The sequence below is a fragment of the Palaemon carinicauda genome, chromosome 32 (genome assembly GCF_036898095.1).
Source record: "Palaemon carinicauda isolate YSFRI2023 chromosome 32, ASM3689809v2, whole genome shotgun sequence".
Lineage (NCBI taxonomy): Eukaryota > Metazoa > Arthropoda > Malacostraca > Decapoda > Palaemonidae > Palaemon > Palaemon carinicauda.
Window position 1 is genome coordinate 79236696 of NC_090756.1, and position 14493 is coordinate 79251188.

At 45.2% G+C, this 14493-nt stretch overlaps 1 protein-coding gene across 2 annotated transcripts in view; it reads right to left on the bottom strand.

Annotated features, from left to right (window-relative positions):
* RNaseX25 (Ribonuclease X25) overlaps positions 1 to 14493 on the bottom strand; it is a 161336-nt gene that overhangs the window by 64617 nt on the left and 82226 nt on the right. For both annotated transcript variants that reach the window (XM_068356286.1, XM_068356287.1), the window contains exon 5: positions 4279 to 4433. In XM_068356286.1, the coding sequence (XP_068212387.1) occupies positions 4279 to 4433 (155 nt within the window). The remainder of the gene's footprint in view (positions 1 to 4278; positions 4434 to 14493) is intronic.

The following is a 14493-nucleotide window of genomic DNA, read 5'->3' on the forward strand; positions in this document are numbered from 1 at the left end:
GTAAGCTCTCTTAATGCACTTGAGATAGCACCTTCAAGCTCTCACAGGACATAGTAACAATTGGTGAGGATCAATAGTTACTTCCCAATGACTTGAAATCTAAAAGGGCCTGAACTTAAGAGTCAGCTACAGTTGGATTCTGAGTCTTAGCAATAAATTCAGCGAGTGTTGCCTGCCCCCATACTCTTGAATGAGTGATGTCATAGGAGAAACCAAAAGGTATTTTTCCTTTGTTTTTTTATAAAGACAGCAGATTTCTCAGATCCAAAATTATCTATTATTTTGCACAAGTTAGCAAGAAGAGGAGCTTTTAGCACTTGTTGGTGAATTGGTAATGTTGCTCCTCTAAGTAAATGTGTTGTGGTAGCTCAAGTCCCACTGATTGTTGCTCAATTTCCATACCTCCCATATGATCTAAAGTTTTTGAACATCTGGCAAAACATCTTAATAGGTTTTCTGAAGGTAATCATCTATTCCCTAGTTTGCAATTTGGTTTTCGTAAAGGCCTTGGAGCATGTGATGCCCTTCTTACAATCTCCAATGCTGTACAGAAATCCCTTGAATGTGGTCAGGAAGTTTGTATGATTGGCCTTGACTTTATTACTGCCTTTGACCGCGTTAATCATGAGGCCCTTGTTTTCAAACTCAAACAGTTGGGAGTGGGTGGGTCGATAGATCTCAAAGAGTTGTTGTTGATGGGCACCATAGTGAGTATAGGTATGTGATATCCGGTGTTCCACAGGGTAGTGTTCTTGGCCCATTACTTTTCATACTCTATACACATGACATGTGGTTTGGCCTAGAAAACAAGCTTGTTGCATGAGTAGATGATGCTACTCTCTTTGCATCAATTCCATCCCCTGAATGTAGATCTGGGGTTGGTAAACCCCTTAATAGAGATTTAGCTAAAATTAGTGCATGGTGCAAATCCTAGCAAACCTTAAAGTATGATTGTAAGTAGGTCAAGGATAGTGGCTCCTCAACATCCGGATCTCAGTATTGATAATGTTTCTTTAAATTTGTATGACTTTTAAAATTTTAGGTGTGATTCTCGACAGCGAATTTACTTTTGAGAAACACATTAGGTCTGTGTCTTCTTCAATTGCACAAAAAATTGGCTTATTGAGAAAGTCTTTCAAGATTTTCGGTGATCAATCTATTCTGAAGAAGTGTTTTAATTCTTTCATTCTACCTTGTTTTGAGTATTGTTCTCCTGTCTGGTCTTCAGCTGCTGATTCACATCTTAATTTGTTGGACAGAAACTTACGGTCTATTAAATTTCTTATTCCTGATCTAGATATTAATCTTTGGCACCGTCGTTCAATTAGTTCATTATGCATGTTGCATAAGATTTTTCAAAACTCTGACCATCCTTTACATTCAGTTCTCCCGGGACAATTCTATCCTGTTTGTAATACTAGGCAAGCAGTTAATTCTAATAGCCAGGCCTTCTTCATCATGAGGCTCAATATTCCACAGTATTCTAGAAGTTTTATTCCAGCTGTGACCAAGTTGTGGAATAATCTTCCTAACCGGGTAGTTGAATCAGTAGAACTTCAAAAGTTCAAAGTTGGAGCAAATGTTTTTATGTTGAACAGGCTGACATGAGTCTTTTTATAGTTTATACATGACATATCAGTTTTTGACGTTACTGTTTTTAGTATAATTTACTGTTAATTTATTCTCATCATTTATTTATTTCCTTATTTCCTTTCTTCACTGGGCTATTTTTCCCTACTGGAGCCCTTGGGCTTATAGCATCTTGCTTTTCCAACTAGGGTTGTAGCTTGACTAGTAATAATAATAATAATAACTCACTTACCCTCTTTGCAGAGGCAAGTATGAGAAGGAAGACCATCTTGAGAGGCAAATTACAATATGATGCTTGACTCAACAGTTCATAGGGAGCTCCTCAGGGAATGTAGAATATTCACTACGTTACAAGCAGGTTGTTTCACTTCCGAATGAGGATAGGTAAACTCAAAAACCTGTATAAGCATAGATAATCCTGTCAAGGAGAAAATATCAACTTGATTCAGTCTAAAAACAAGGTTCAAGGGTGAGCAATAGCCCTTCACTGCCTACACTGAGCAGAGTTTTTCTTCCCAGAGGTACAACAAAAACTATGCGATCAGGTGTAGATTAGCTCTGAGTGGAGAGACACTCCGCACATGACGCCAACTACAAAAGACTGACCACTCTGCCTGGTAGACAGCGATAGAAGACCTTCCAGGGGATTAGAAATCCCAGGAGATCCTGACACTGTGAGAGGGATGGATAGGTACATCTTCCAACGATTTCTCTTGTGATCGGGCCGTCACACGATCAGTCGTAACCTGTTAGGCATCCTTAACGAGCTCCAGATACCACGGCGCATCCCTCGCGAACAAGAGAGCAGCCAAAAGGGCTCTTGGGGCAAGGAATGCTCACGCGCTGGCTGGTTGCGAGACAATGCTTATCCTGGAGAGTGGATAACTGATTTCATGCTCTTTGCAGTAGTGGAGTACATCAAAGGAGAACGGAACCAACCAAAGTCAGTGGCAGAAACATAAGGCAATTTTTCGCAAATGCAAACATGAAGCGCATGCGTCTACCACTATACCAAGGTTCTTCACTCGCGAGCCTGAGCTTCACGAGCTAACAACCAAACACTCACAAGAGCACTTGTGGATGGTTTGCAAATCATCTGCATCTTGCTCGCGCTGATGGTGGCGAGCAAGGTAAGGTTGGTTTGGTTGAGAATGTTCACAGCAACTGTTAATGTTCATCAAACCAAACTTGTGCTTCTCCCTAAGGAGCTGATGCCAAAAGGGAAACCCCGGAGGGTAGCGAGATCGCTAGACTCATGATGCTCGAGGGACAAAGTGGAAAGTACCTTTAACTCTGGGGATCTGTTGACCACCAGATTGCTTTAAAGAGACTAACTCTAGAAAGCTAGTGCAAGGTAGCAAAGAAACGCGCACCCACTTAGAAGGCCCATGAGGGGGAGCCACATCAAATGAGGGGGGTGACCATTCAAGGGAGGAAGATATCTTGAGCTGGTGAGAGCATATGGACGTCCAACCTTGTAGGATTGAGGTTCGCATGGAACCTAAGGCTGAGCAAACTCACCCATGGTGTTGAACACACTAGGCTGGAACCCCGAAGAAAACCAACCTGCAATTCCTCAGGTAGGTTGAGAATTGTGGAGGAAGAATCCACCGGGGACACGAAATCAACATGAAGGGACTCCCCTCTAGCGGCTCAGTGGGGAAGGTCAAGATCGATCACTGCGGAGGCAGTTGTGAGCTCCATACTTCAACACTCATTCCTTAGTGGGGGAGTGGTAGAGCCTGAAAACTGCAAGGAAGGCCACAACTGACAAAGTGTGTCCAGAAAGCTAGACTCCCCACGGAGGGAAAGCACCACTGTTTCGCTAGGAGAAGCCACAGAGTCTTCCAGGCCTGAAGGTTGGCCAGGGTCAAATGGTCATTGCTCTTATCCGATCGGTCTCTGGAGGAAGCAGAATGGGAAGAGGAAGGTGAAAGGTTACGAGGCACAGGAGAGAGAAGTCAGGATTTCTTCAACCTCAAAGATGAACTCAAAGAGACAAAGAATTTCTTTTTAAACTACTTCTTCCTACATCTACCATACCGATCCCAATGGGAGGATGACCACTCCCGGCACTCAACGTAAGAAGACTCCATGCAGGAGTGTCATCTGCATGAAAGGCAAAGCTATTGAGGATTCGTCTCCATAGCCGACATAAATGTACTGCAAGAGCGACCTGATATGACAAGAAAAACCTGCATGTTCGTGATCCTTAATAATCAAGCATTTTTGCAAAAAAAAAAAAAAAAAACTTTTGAAATTTTACATCCAGTTATTAGGAATAAATCTGGAAGAGAGAAACGAGAAGTCTGCACTCAACCGAAGCCAAAACGAAAGTAAGGAGACCTCACTGGGTGAGTGTGTGAGCGGGGTTGATCCCCTAACTAATGGAGGGTTCTTGACACCTCACATAAAAGTTTTTATGGCTAAATCCAGCTCTCACTGAAGTATATATCCATAGTAAGGAACGAAGGTTTGTATTTGTGTCGTAACAAATGGAAAGCAATAAGTAGAATTAAGGAGAACTTTACCTGGTGAAGCACATACAGTATTCTTTGGGTTTTTAAGCTAAAAGGAAAGTAATAAGTAGTACTAACTACTGTTCCCAGCTCATTCTATATACATAACACTCAGATAAATACAGTGCACTAATGGATTTAGCATAACAACTCACAGTACTGTACACACCTTATTATAGAAACAGTCTATATGTGAATTTACTCCAAACATGTCCTTTATGGCAGAGAATATTTCGTCGCGGGTGTAAGTTTTAACGTCGTCAGGATAAATATTGTGGCGCCCTAAGACAGCAACGTAATCATATTGGGTTACCCATTGCAAACCTATAGAAATGAAAAACATATATGTTATATAAATCAATAGTTTGAATTTTAATAAGAACAATCCTTAAATCTAATATAAACACTATAGAGCACAGTTCTAATGAGAAAATTCATTATTCTTATATTCACCTGATGTTCATATTGCTTTTACTTAAAGCTGTGTTAATGTCTGCCCCTTAATAAAAACTTCCCATTCATTTCCCTTGCAAAACACCTCCCAATCTGGGACCCACAGAGCCATCTGGCAGTTAATAACAACTCTTGCTTGAGGATACATAAAGGCATACTATTCTATCTTTATTTCTCTCACTCTTGTTTATTTGAAGTTTTTATAGTTTTTACACGAAAGATCTAATTCAATGTTGATGCTGTTCTTAAAATGTTCTATTTTGATTTTTCATTACTTCTCTTGTATTTTATTTATTTCCTTGTTTCCTTTCCTCTCTGTGCTATGTTTCCCTGTTGGAGCCCATGGGCTTATAGCATCTTGCTTTTCCAACTAGGATGTAGCTTAGCTTATAATAATGATGATGATAATAATAATAATAATAATAATAATAATAATAATAATAATAATAATAACAACAACAACTAGTCGATGATACAACGTACTGTATTACCTCCTATTTTTCAGTTCACGAAGTTGCAAATCCGATCATTAGTCTTTAGACAACACTGAATGCTGGCTTGCTCATCCCAAAGGGATCGTGGACCTGACAGGAACTCTGAGGAGAGCTGGCTAGCAACTCTTAAGTAGGTAAGACGTTGCCGAGGGTGCCTCCGCAAAGGGCACGAGACCTTCTGGAGGGAACGCCACTCCATAGGATGAGGGGGAAAGGCAGAGGCAGGATGGAGGAACAAGTTCCGCTTGCTGAGCATACTCAGCTGGCTAAGCAAGACCAGCAGGCTGAGTTAGCTCAGACTGGACGATCAACCCAGAGGAATAGCGGGCCTGGCAGTGACTCCTCCGGAGAAAAGAAGTTGCGGAGGACGCTTCAGCAATGGGCACAAGACCTACTGGAGGATACACCACTCCAAAGAATCAGGAAGGAAGGCCATACCCAACCCCTGTGGAAGCAGATGTGCACTCCCACTGTGCCCGACAAAGCAGCACCTCTGAGCCAATCCTTAGAAGGGGGACCCAAAATGCCCAAGGAAGGCTAAAGTTGATGCAAGCATCAACAGGAAAGACTCCCCTGCAGTCGTGGGCACCCCCGCTTTGCTAAAGGTAGCAGCCGGGCCCTCCAAAACTGAGGATTATCTAGGGGGTCAACAATTAACACTTGCTCCATAGAAGACAGAACGAGCAGGGGTTGCGGGGAGGGAATGAGGATCTAGAGGAAAAGTCGGGAGTTCCTCTCAGACTTATTCTTCCATCGCCTACCCCGAAGATATTTTTGTTTACAGCCAGTTTAAATATGGTTAATGGTCGAGAGATGGCTCAGCACATCTGCACTCCAACTAGACAATAGTAAATGTGGCTCAATATATTAGGTGAAGGTGTGAGCTAGCTAGTGAGGACAGAGGAGAATGAGGAAAGAATATGCCAGACTAATAGGTGTATGTGTAGGCAAAGACAGAATGAGCCGTAATTGCTATTTTTTTTTACTAGCAGCAGGTTGTTTACCTCGCACAAAAATTTATGGCTAGTTTCCAGCTCCACTGGAACAATATATCCAGTATAAAGAGCGAATGGTTTGTATTTGTACAGGAACAGGCATGAATTTGACATTTAAAACTTTTATCTTTCATAATTACAATGGGCGAAAAATTATGATCCCATAAAATACATGAGTTAATTTCCTAATACTTTTATCTAAATATAAATACATTTCTTTTCTTACATACATACATACATATACCAAGGCACTTCCCACAATTTTAGGGGGGTAGCCGATATCAAACAAATGAAACAAAAAAGGGGACCTGTCCTCTCTACGTTCCTCCCAGCCTGACAAGGGACTCAGCCGAGTTTGGCTGGTACTGCCAGGGTGCCACAGGCCACCCTTCCCCGTTATCCACCACAGATGAAGCTTCATAACGCTGAATCCCCTACTGCTGCTACCTCTGCGGTAATCCAAGGCACAGGAGGAAGCAGCAGGGCCTACCAGAACTGCGTCACAATCGCTCGCCATTCATTCCTATTTCTAGCACGCTCTCTTGCCTCTCTCACATCTATCCTCCTATCACCCAGAGCTTCCTTCACTCCATCCATCCACCCAAACCTTGGCCTTCCTCTTGTACTTCTCCCATCAACTTTTTTTAAATTGACTAATCCCTCTAATAGGCTAAAATTCCTAGTCATGTATCAAAAATACACTCGGGATCTTAGTCAGGAGGAGTATTGAAATATGACAAATTTGTAGGTAATTTGTATTTTTCCTAACTATACAAACCTTAGCTATTTAATAGGGTTTATTACTTTCAGCATAGCTGAAATGACGAGCCATTAGAATTTTAACGAGGGTTTATTACCCCACCGCTAGTTAGCGGGGGAGTAGGGAGGGTAGTCTGCTACACCCCCCCCCCACACACACCTGTGCTTGAGCTCACTTTGCTTGGAGGTCGGACTTCAAGGGGGATAGGGCTGGCGAGCAAGTTTGATTAAATAGCTAAGGTTTGAATAGTTAGGAAAAATACAAATCATCTACGAATTTGTCATTTGTTCCGTAACTGAAATACAAACCACGCTATTTAATAGGGGTGACTCACCCATTAGGAAGGGTGGAAAGTTCCTACCAGTACTGGCTTTTGGCTTTGCCCGGGGACTCAATACAGTATTTGAGTGTGTTCGCACTCAACAATAGGGAGTCCCTGCACCTCACTAGAACCTTGCTACGCAAGGACTGCGGCCTACACAAGCTGTGTGTGAAAGTATAATAAAGTGTGACTGGTCCTAGGAAGTTGACCTGTAGTCCTTTAGATGGAAACTTTAGGCTAGGACTCTCCCAATACCACCTCGTCAGGGTATGGGGACGTGACAGTATTATCTTAATACTAGGAACACAACGAAACATGGTTTACCTGCAGTGGTTTGAGGTCATCTGTGCAGAGAACCCAGGATGCTGCTTTCCCCAAGAGAGGGGAAGATGAAGAAAAGAATAACGGCCAGACAAACATTTTCATTCATGCAGACTAAGACCGGGTAACAATGCCCTCAACCTTCTGCTACTTGTCCACTAAGGAGCCTGAGGTTTTAAACCAGCTGTTGTGCAGCCACCACAGGGCCGATAGAAAACGTATCAAGCCTCCTGTGGGTCACGTCTTGCAGGTAGTGGGCTGTGAAGGTCGTCTGACACTTCCACACCCCAGCTTGAAGAACCTGCATCACTGAGAAATTCTTCTTGAAGGCCAGGGACGTAGCTACGCCCCTGACATCATGTGCTCTAGGGCAACGTGATGGAAGAGGGTCTGGATTCAGGGACAGATAAATCACCCTACAAATCCATGCCGAGATGGTGTTCTTGGTGACCCTCCCCTTAGTCCTCCCAGTGCTAACAAACAAAGCTTGCACCTGGGGATGAACTGCAGCCGTTCTTTTGAGATATAGCCTCAGACTCCTTACTGGGCACAGTAGGAGATGGTCTGGGTCATCTGTTACAGAACGAAGACTCGAAATCTGGACGGAGTCGAACCGAGGGTCCGGAACTCCCGGATTTTGAGTCTTAGCAATAAACTCAGGGACGAATTTGAACGTTACCTCCCCTCATCCCCTTGAATGGGTGATGTCATAAGAGAGACCATGAAGTTCACTGACTCGCTTGGCTGAAGCCAAAGCTAGCAGGAACACCGTCTTCCAAGTTATGTGGCGATCTGAAGCCTGGCGTAATGGTTCATAGGGAGGTCTCTTAAGAGACCTGAGAACTCGAACCACGTTCCATAAAGGAGGTCTCACTTCCGACTGGGGGCAGGTAAGTTCATAACTTCGTATGAGTAGGGAAAGTTCCAGTGAGGAAGAAAAGTCCATTCCTTTGAGCCTGAAGGCTAGACTTAAGGCTGAGCGATAGCCTTTCACCGCCGAGACTGAAAGGCGCATTTCTTCCCGCAAATACACGAGGAACTCCGCTATTGCTGGAATAGTGACATCGAGTGGAGAGATACCCCTTCCACGACACCAACCACAGAAGATTTTCCACTTTGCCTGGTAGACAGATGCGGATGATTTTCGCAGATGTCCAGACATCCTAATCGCAACTTGTTGCATAAATCCTCTCTCAGCGAGGAGATGCTGGATAGTCTCCAGGCGTGAAGTCTCAGCGAAGCTACGGCTTTGTGGAAGATGTTGGCATGTGGTTGTCTGAGTAGATCGTTTCGTGGAGGGAGTTCTCTCGGAAGTTCCGTTAGGAGCTGCATAAGGTCCGGAAACCATTCCGCATGATGCCATAGCAGAGCCTAGGAGGGTCATTGAAAGATTGATCGATATTCTGGTCTTGTTGAGCACACTCCTCATCAGACAGAACGGGAAAGGCATACACGTCGATGTTGTCCCACAGTTGTTGGAAGGCATCTTGCCAGAGCGCCTTGGGATCCGGGACTGGGGAGCAGTACAGTGGAAGCTTGAAGTTCAGCGCTGTCGCAAACAGATCCACAGTCGGGGAACCCCACAAAGTCAGGACTTCGTTGGCTACAAGATGATCCAAAGACCACTCGCTACTCACTATCTGAGACGCTCTGCTCAGATTGTCGGCGAGCACATTTCTCTTGCCTGGAATGAAACGTGCCGATAGTGGAATCGAGTGGATTTCGGTCCATCTCAGTATCTCTACTGCAAGATGGGATAGCTGCTTCGAAAAGGTACCTCCTTGCTTGTTGATTTAAGCCACTACTGTGGTGTTGTCGCTTCACACCACCACAGAGTGACCCGCCAGGTATTGTTGGAACTGTTGAAGGGCCAAGAAAACGGCCTTCATTTCTAGATTTATATGGAGGTACTTTTCTGATTCTGACCACAGGCCTGAGGTCCTGTAATGCAGAACGTGGGCCCCCCACCCTTTCTTTAAGGCATCCGAAAACAGCATCAAATCCGGGGGGAGGACGAGAAGATCCACTCCTCTTCGTAGGTTCTCGTCTGTCATCCACCACTGGAGGTCCGTCCGTTCCGCAGGTCCCATAGGGATCATGACGTCCGGGGAATCGTAACCTTGATTCCACCGGGACATGAGTCGCCACTGGAGGGATCTCATCCTGAGGCGACCGTTGGGAACTAGACGAGCCAAAGATGAAAGGTGACCGAGGAGACGTAACCACGATTGGGCTGGGAGCTCTTCTTGTCTGAGGAAAGGGCTTGCGACCCTTCTCAGCCTTGCTATCCTGTCGTCTGATGGGAAGGCTTTGTGGAGATTGGTGTCGAAGTATACCAGTCTTTGAGTGGGAAGCAGAGAGGACTTCTCGAGATTTACCATGATCCCCAGATCCTGGCAAATTCCCAGAAGTTTGTCTCGGTGTTGAAGAAGGGATGACTCTGAGTCTGCTAGGATCAGCCAGTCGTCCAGATAACGGAGGAGACGGATGCCGATCCAGTGTGCTCACGACGATATTAGGGTGAACACTCTGGTGAAAACCTATGGTGCTGTGGAGAGACCGAAACACAGCACCTTGAACTGGTACACCTTGTCTAGGCAGAATCTTAAGTACTTCCTTGAAGACGGATGGACTGGGATCTGGAAGTACGCGTCCTTCAGATCCAGTGTACACATGAAGTCTTGCGGTCTCACTGCAAGTCTGACCGTGTCTGCAGTCTCCACGCTGAACGGAGTTTGCTTGACAAACTTGTTCAGAGCCGAGAGGTCGATGACCGGTCTCCAGCCTCCAGACGCCTTCTTTACAAGAAAGAGTCGACTGAAGAAGCCTGGAGACCCGTCGAGGACCTCTTGGAGAGCGCCCTTCCTCAACATGGTCTTGACTTCTGCCCGAAGGGCCTGCCCCCTTGCTGATCCCATGGCAAGGGAGCTCAATGACACTGGATTCGTCGTCAGGGGAGGTAGAGATGTTGTGAATGGGACGCGATATCCCTGACTGATTACGGAAATCGTCCAGGAATCGGCCCCGAGTTGCTGCCACCTGTCTGCGCAACTTTGTAGCCATCCCCCCACTGGTGGACATGCAGGGGGACTGCCAATCCTAGCGTTTGCGGTCGCTTAGACACCACTGTCTTTGCTGCCGTTGTCGGTTTCATGGTCTTGGTAGGACGTGGCTGCTGGGGTGCTGGAGGTTTATAGGGCTCGGATGTCAAGGCCCCGTAGGAGGGAGTCTTGGTGGGACTTCCTCCACCTCTCAGTGGCCTGCTCCAAGTCCTTGGGCTCAAACAGGTTCGTTCCCATCACGGAAGAATGTCTGAGCCTGCTGATCTCGGTGCTATGGACCTTTTGATGGAACCTCTCAGACACCGCATCTCGACGTTTCCAGATGGTGTTTGCCCACAAGTTCGAGACTTGGTGGGCCAGAAACTCGATCGAGCGAGTGCCTGAGAGTAAAAAGGTCTCCATAGCTTTCCTTGTACGTTCCTTGGATAAATCCTCCGAACGTAACAGGATACCTAAGGTCCCTAGCCAGATATCCAGCCACGAAGTAGCCTGCATGGCACACTTCGCAACCTTCTCCTGACTAAGGATCTCAGTCACCGAGAATGAGACCTGCCGGTTGGAGAGTCTCCCAAGAGGGACTCCCCTGGTAAGCTCTTCCAATGAATGGTGAAGGGGAAGAGCTAAACAAGACTCCTCTATGATCTCTTAGTACCTCTTCTGCTGTACACAAGGAGGTGGGAGAAGCTTGTTGCTGGCACTGGATCGGCTGGAGGAGGCAAGCTCGGAGAGCTGGACTGCGATCTTGTCCCTGGCACTCTTAAGCCCTTGAGACCAGGGCAAAGCTGCACTGCCTTTAGAGGGCTTTTGAGTCCCAAACACACGGTCCAAGACCGTGTCTTTGCCCTCTCGAGGAGGAATCTCTGGGACAGCAAACCCATTGAGAGTCCTCATAAGGGTCAGAACCTGCCAAAATGCATGTTCTGACTCCTGCAGCTCTCCTCCTGAAGGACTAGCAGCGAAGTCTCCTGTCCCCAAAGGCTCTTCTTGGGGACTCTCGCGGACGTTCTCCGAGTGACTGGGTGGCTCCGGTCTAAGTCTTGATGAGGACTTTGGTACTGTTTTGGAGTTCTTCGACTCCCTCCTGGAAGGGATGCAGGACTCCAATAACGACGGAGGTAGGCTCTTCTCCGCCCCTACCCGAGAAGACTTTCCAGCGCGAGGTGGGGTTTCCCTCATTGGTTCGATGGGGGAACGTCCCACCTCATGTGACTCCCCTGAGGACGGGAAGTCCTCGTCTGAAAGGGAGGGAAAAAAGGCCGGGGGGGGGGGGGAGGCCTGCCTCGAAGGCTTACGAGGAGACAGCTTAGTCTTCAGAGAAGTCACCGCGTCTGAAACTCTTCTTTTTCTCTTCAGGGGAGTAGATGCTGCCAAGGATTTGTGGGCCAGCTCCGACAGAACAGGCTTAAACGCCTGTGTGACCGCTCTGATCAGAGCCCCAAACCAAGGCTGCTGGCTGACGGCTGCGCTGTCAGACACTCCCTCTGGAGGAACAGGGATCTGGGAGGAGTTTCCATAGGGGGGTTTGCCTGTAAAGAAAAGGAAGAAGAAATTGTGGAGGATTAATTTTAATTTAATTTTTTTTGCCAAATCAGAGAGAGAGAGAGAGAGAGAGAGAGAGAGAGAGAGAGAGAGAGAGAGAGAGAGAGAGAGAGAGAGTGTGTTTATTTAAGTTTTGTCAGGGAGAGAGAGAGAGAGAGAGAGAGAGAGAGAGAGAGAGAGAAATTGTTTACAGTATTGGCTTTAGTTTGTCACAGAGAGAGAGAGAGAGAGAGAGAGAGAGAGAGAGAGAGAGAGAGAGAGAGAGAGAGTTGTTTTAGTATTGTTAAATCGAGACATTTTATTTGCTTTAGTTTTGTCAGAGAGAGAGAGAGAATTTAATTTGCTTTAGTTTTATTAGATCGCGCGTGCGCGAGAGAGTATGTGTGTATGTGCGTTTGTGTGTGCGTGTTTTGTGTGTCCGCGGTGCGCGCTGAAGAAAAAGGGTAATTAGCGAATGATTGTTTGAAGTTGGAAAGATTGTTGGTATAATTGAGGTTGTTTGTTTACCTTTTTAGCTAGGATAGGGTGGTGATGAATGTCTTGGGCGAAAGCATTGGATCTCGAACGATAGAAGGAGTCGGTTCTACATTTTTTGTTCTTCGAAAGCCGGCTGTTTAGTGTTTTTATGTTCTGAGCCGTAGTTCCTCCTTTGGATTCCTTTATACTCCTTGGAGTTTTAGTTTGGCCTGGAAGGTGGTGTTTGCCAGCCGTGTGTATATTGTATATGATTAGCTTGATGATGACGACCCGGACCGGACAATGAATATAGGAATAGACTGCTGAAATACAGAATTTTTGAACGTTGATGACCCGGCTATAAAATACGGATTTCTCTCACGACAATTGATAACGACGACCACCGCATAAGATTGCATGGTCGAATTGGCCGTACGATAGTGTTGGCCAGTGCCAGTAGGCTACAACTTGCTTAAGGACTGTTGCGTGTGAACCAAGAGGTTCTCTTGGTTTGGCATTAATTTTTTTGTGTTGCAGAATATGATTGGTGTTTAGTATTAAGTAATTTATTTAGTCTTAAGTGTGCTTTTGGTACTGTGCGTGGACTGACGGTGTTGGGTACATTAAAAGGATATTGTTCTTTCGATTGTTGGCGAGTTTTCGGTACCATCACGCACCGATATATACAGCGAATTTTGTGTGTTTTTTTTGTCTATTGAATTTATGATAAATTGTGATTGTTCCTGGGTTATGGCATATGGTGGATGGTTTGGTGATAAGTGATTTTGTCTGTTTTGTGTTAAGTTTAATTATTTGTGTTCTGTTTTTGGTTGCGTTAATATAGTTTTAAGGCTATGTTTTGTTTTCATTTTCCTTCTGTCCAAGAGTCTAGTTTAAAGTAAAGTAAGGGGAAAGTTTGTGTTGTGGGATATTTTGGAAGTAAGAGTGATCAAGGGTGTGGGGGGTTTGTGTTTGTTTACATCCCGCCACATAAATTTGGCGCCCGAACAGGGACGACTGTTGAAGGTGGGATTGAAACTGGACTGTTGGACAAGGGTAAATAGGTTTTGGAATTACTTGAAATATTAATGGTATCGAAATGGAAGAACTGGAAGAACAGTTGTATATTTTAAAGGAGGAATTGCGGTTGTCTAATGAGCGAGAGGAGAGGTTGTTGTTGGAGAATGCGAGGTTAAGTAGTGAGAATGAGGAGATGCAAAGGAAACTTAGGGAACTTCAGGGAACTGTAGAGAGAGTGGAAGAGGGTGTTGAGATGAGGATGCGAGAAAATGAGAAACGAATGGAAGCTATGATGGGGCAAGTAATGGGGATGATGAAAACTGTCATAGGTGAAGGTGCAGTCGGAGGAGTGGCTTCTGCTTCTGGTAACGGGTTGATGGTGGAAGAGGATAGGGTAAGTGATAATGGGGAAGGTAGTGATAGTGATATTGAAAGTAAAGGGCCTAGACATAGTAAGATTGGAACGAAGGGTGATAGGAAGAAGGAGAAGAAAGGTAAAGATAATGTGAAGAAAGAAAAGAAGAAAGGTCAGGGTGTGAGTGAGGATGATCATGATTGGGTGAAGGTGGTAAATAAGAAAAAGGGTAAGAAGGGAATAGTTAAAGATAGGACTTTGAGTGTAGAACTAGATTCATTGTATTCAAATGAAGAAGGCAACAAGAAGGGAGTAGACAGTGAAGATAGTAGTGAGAATGAAGTAGAGGAAGTTTGTAAGACAGTGTTTATGAGAGAGGTTCCTAGGTGTGCAAGTTTTAATGAACATAGCAGTAGGGATGTATATGACTTCTTTAGGGAATATGAAAAGTTTTGTCAGGCTAAGTATGGGGATAGTAAGAGAGTTTGGGCTAGGGAGTTGGGAGAATTTTTGTCAGGATATTTGTTGACGATGTATGGGGTGATAATGAGTGTAGGAGAGGTTGAGTATGAAAGTGTAAAGAATAGGATAATTGAACAGGTAAAAC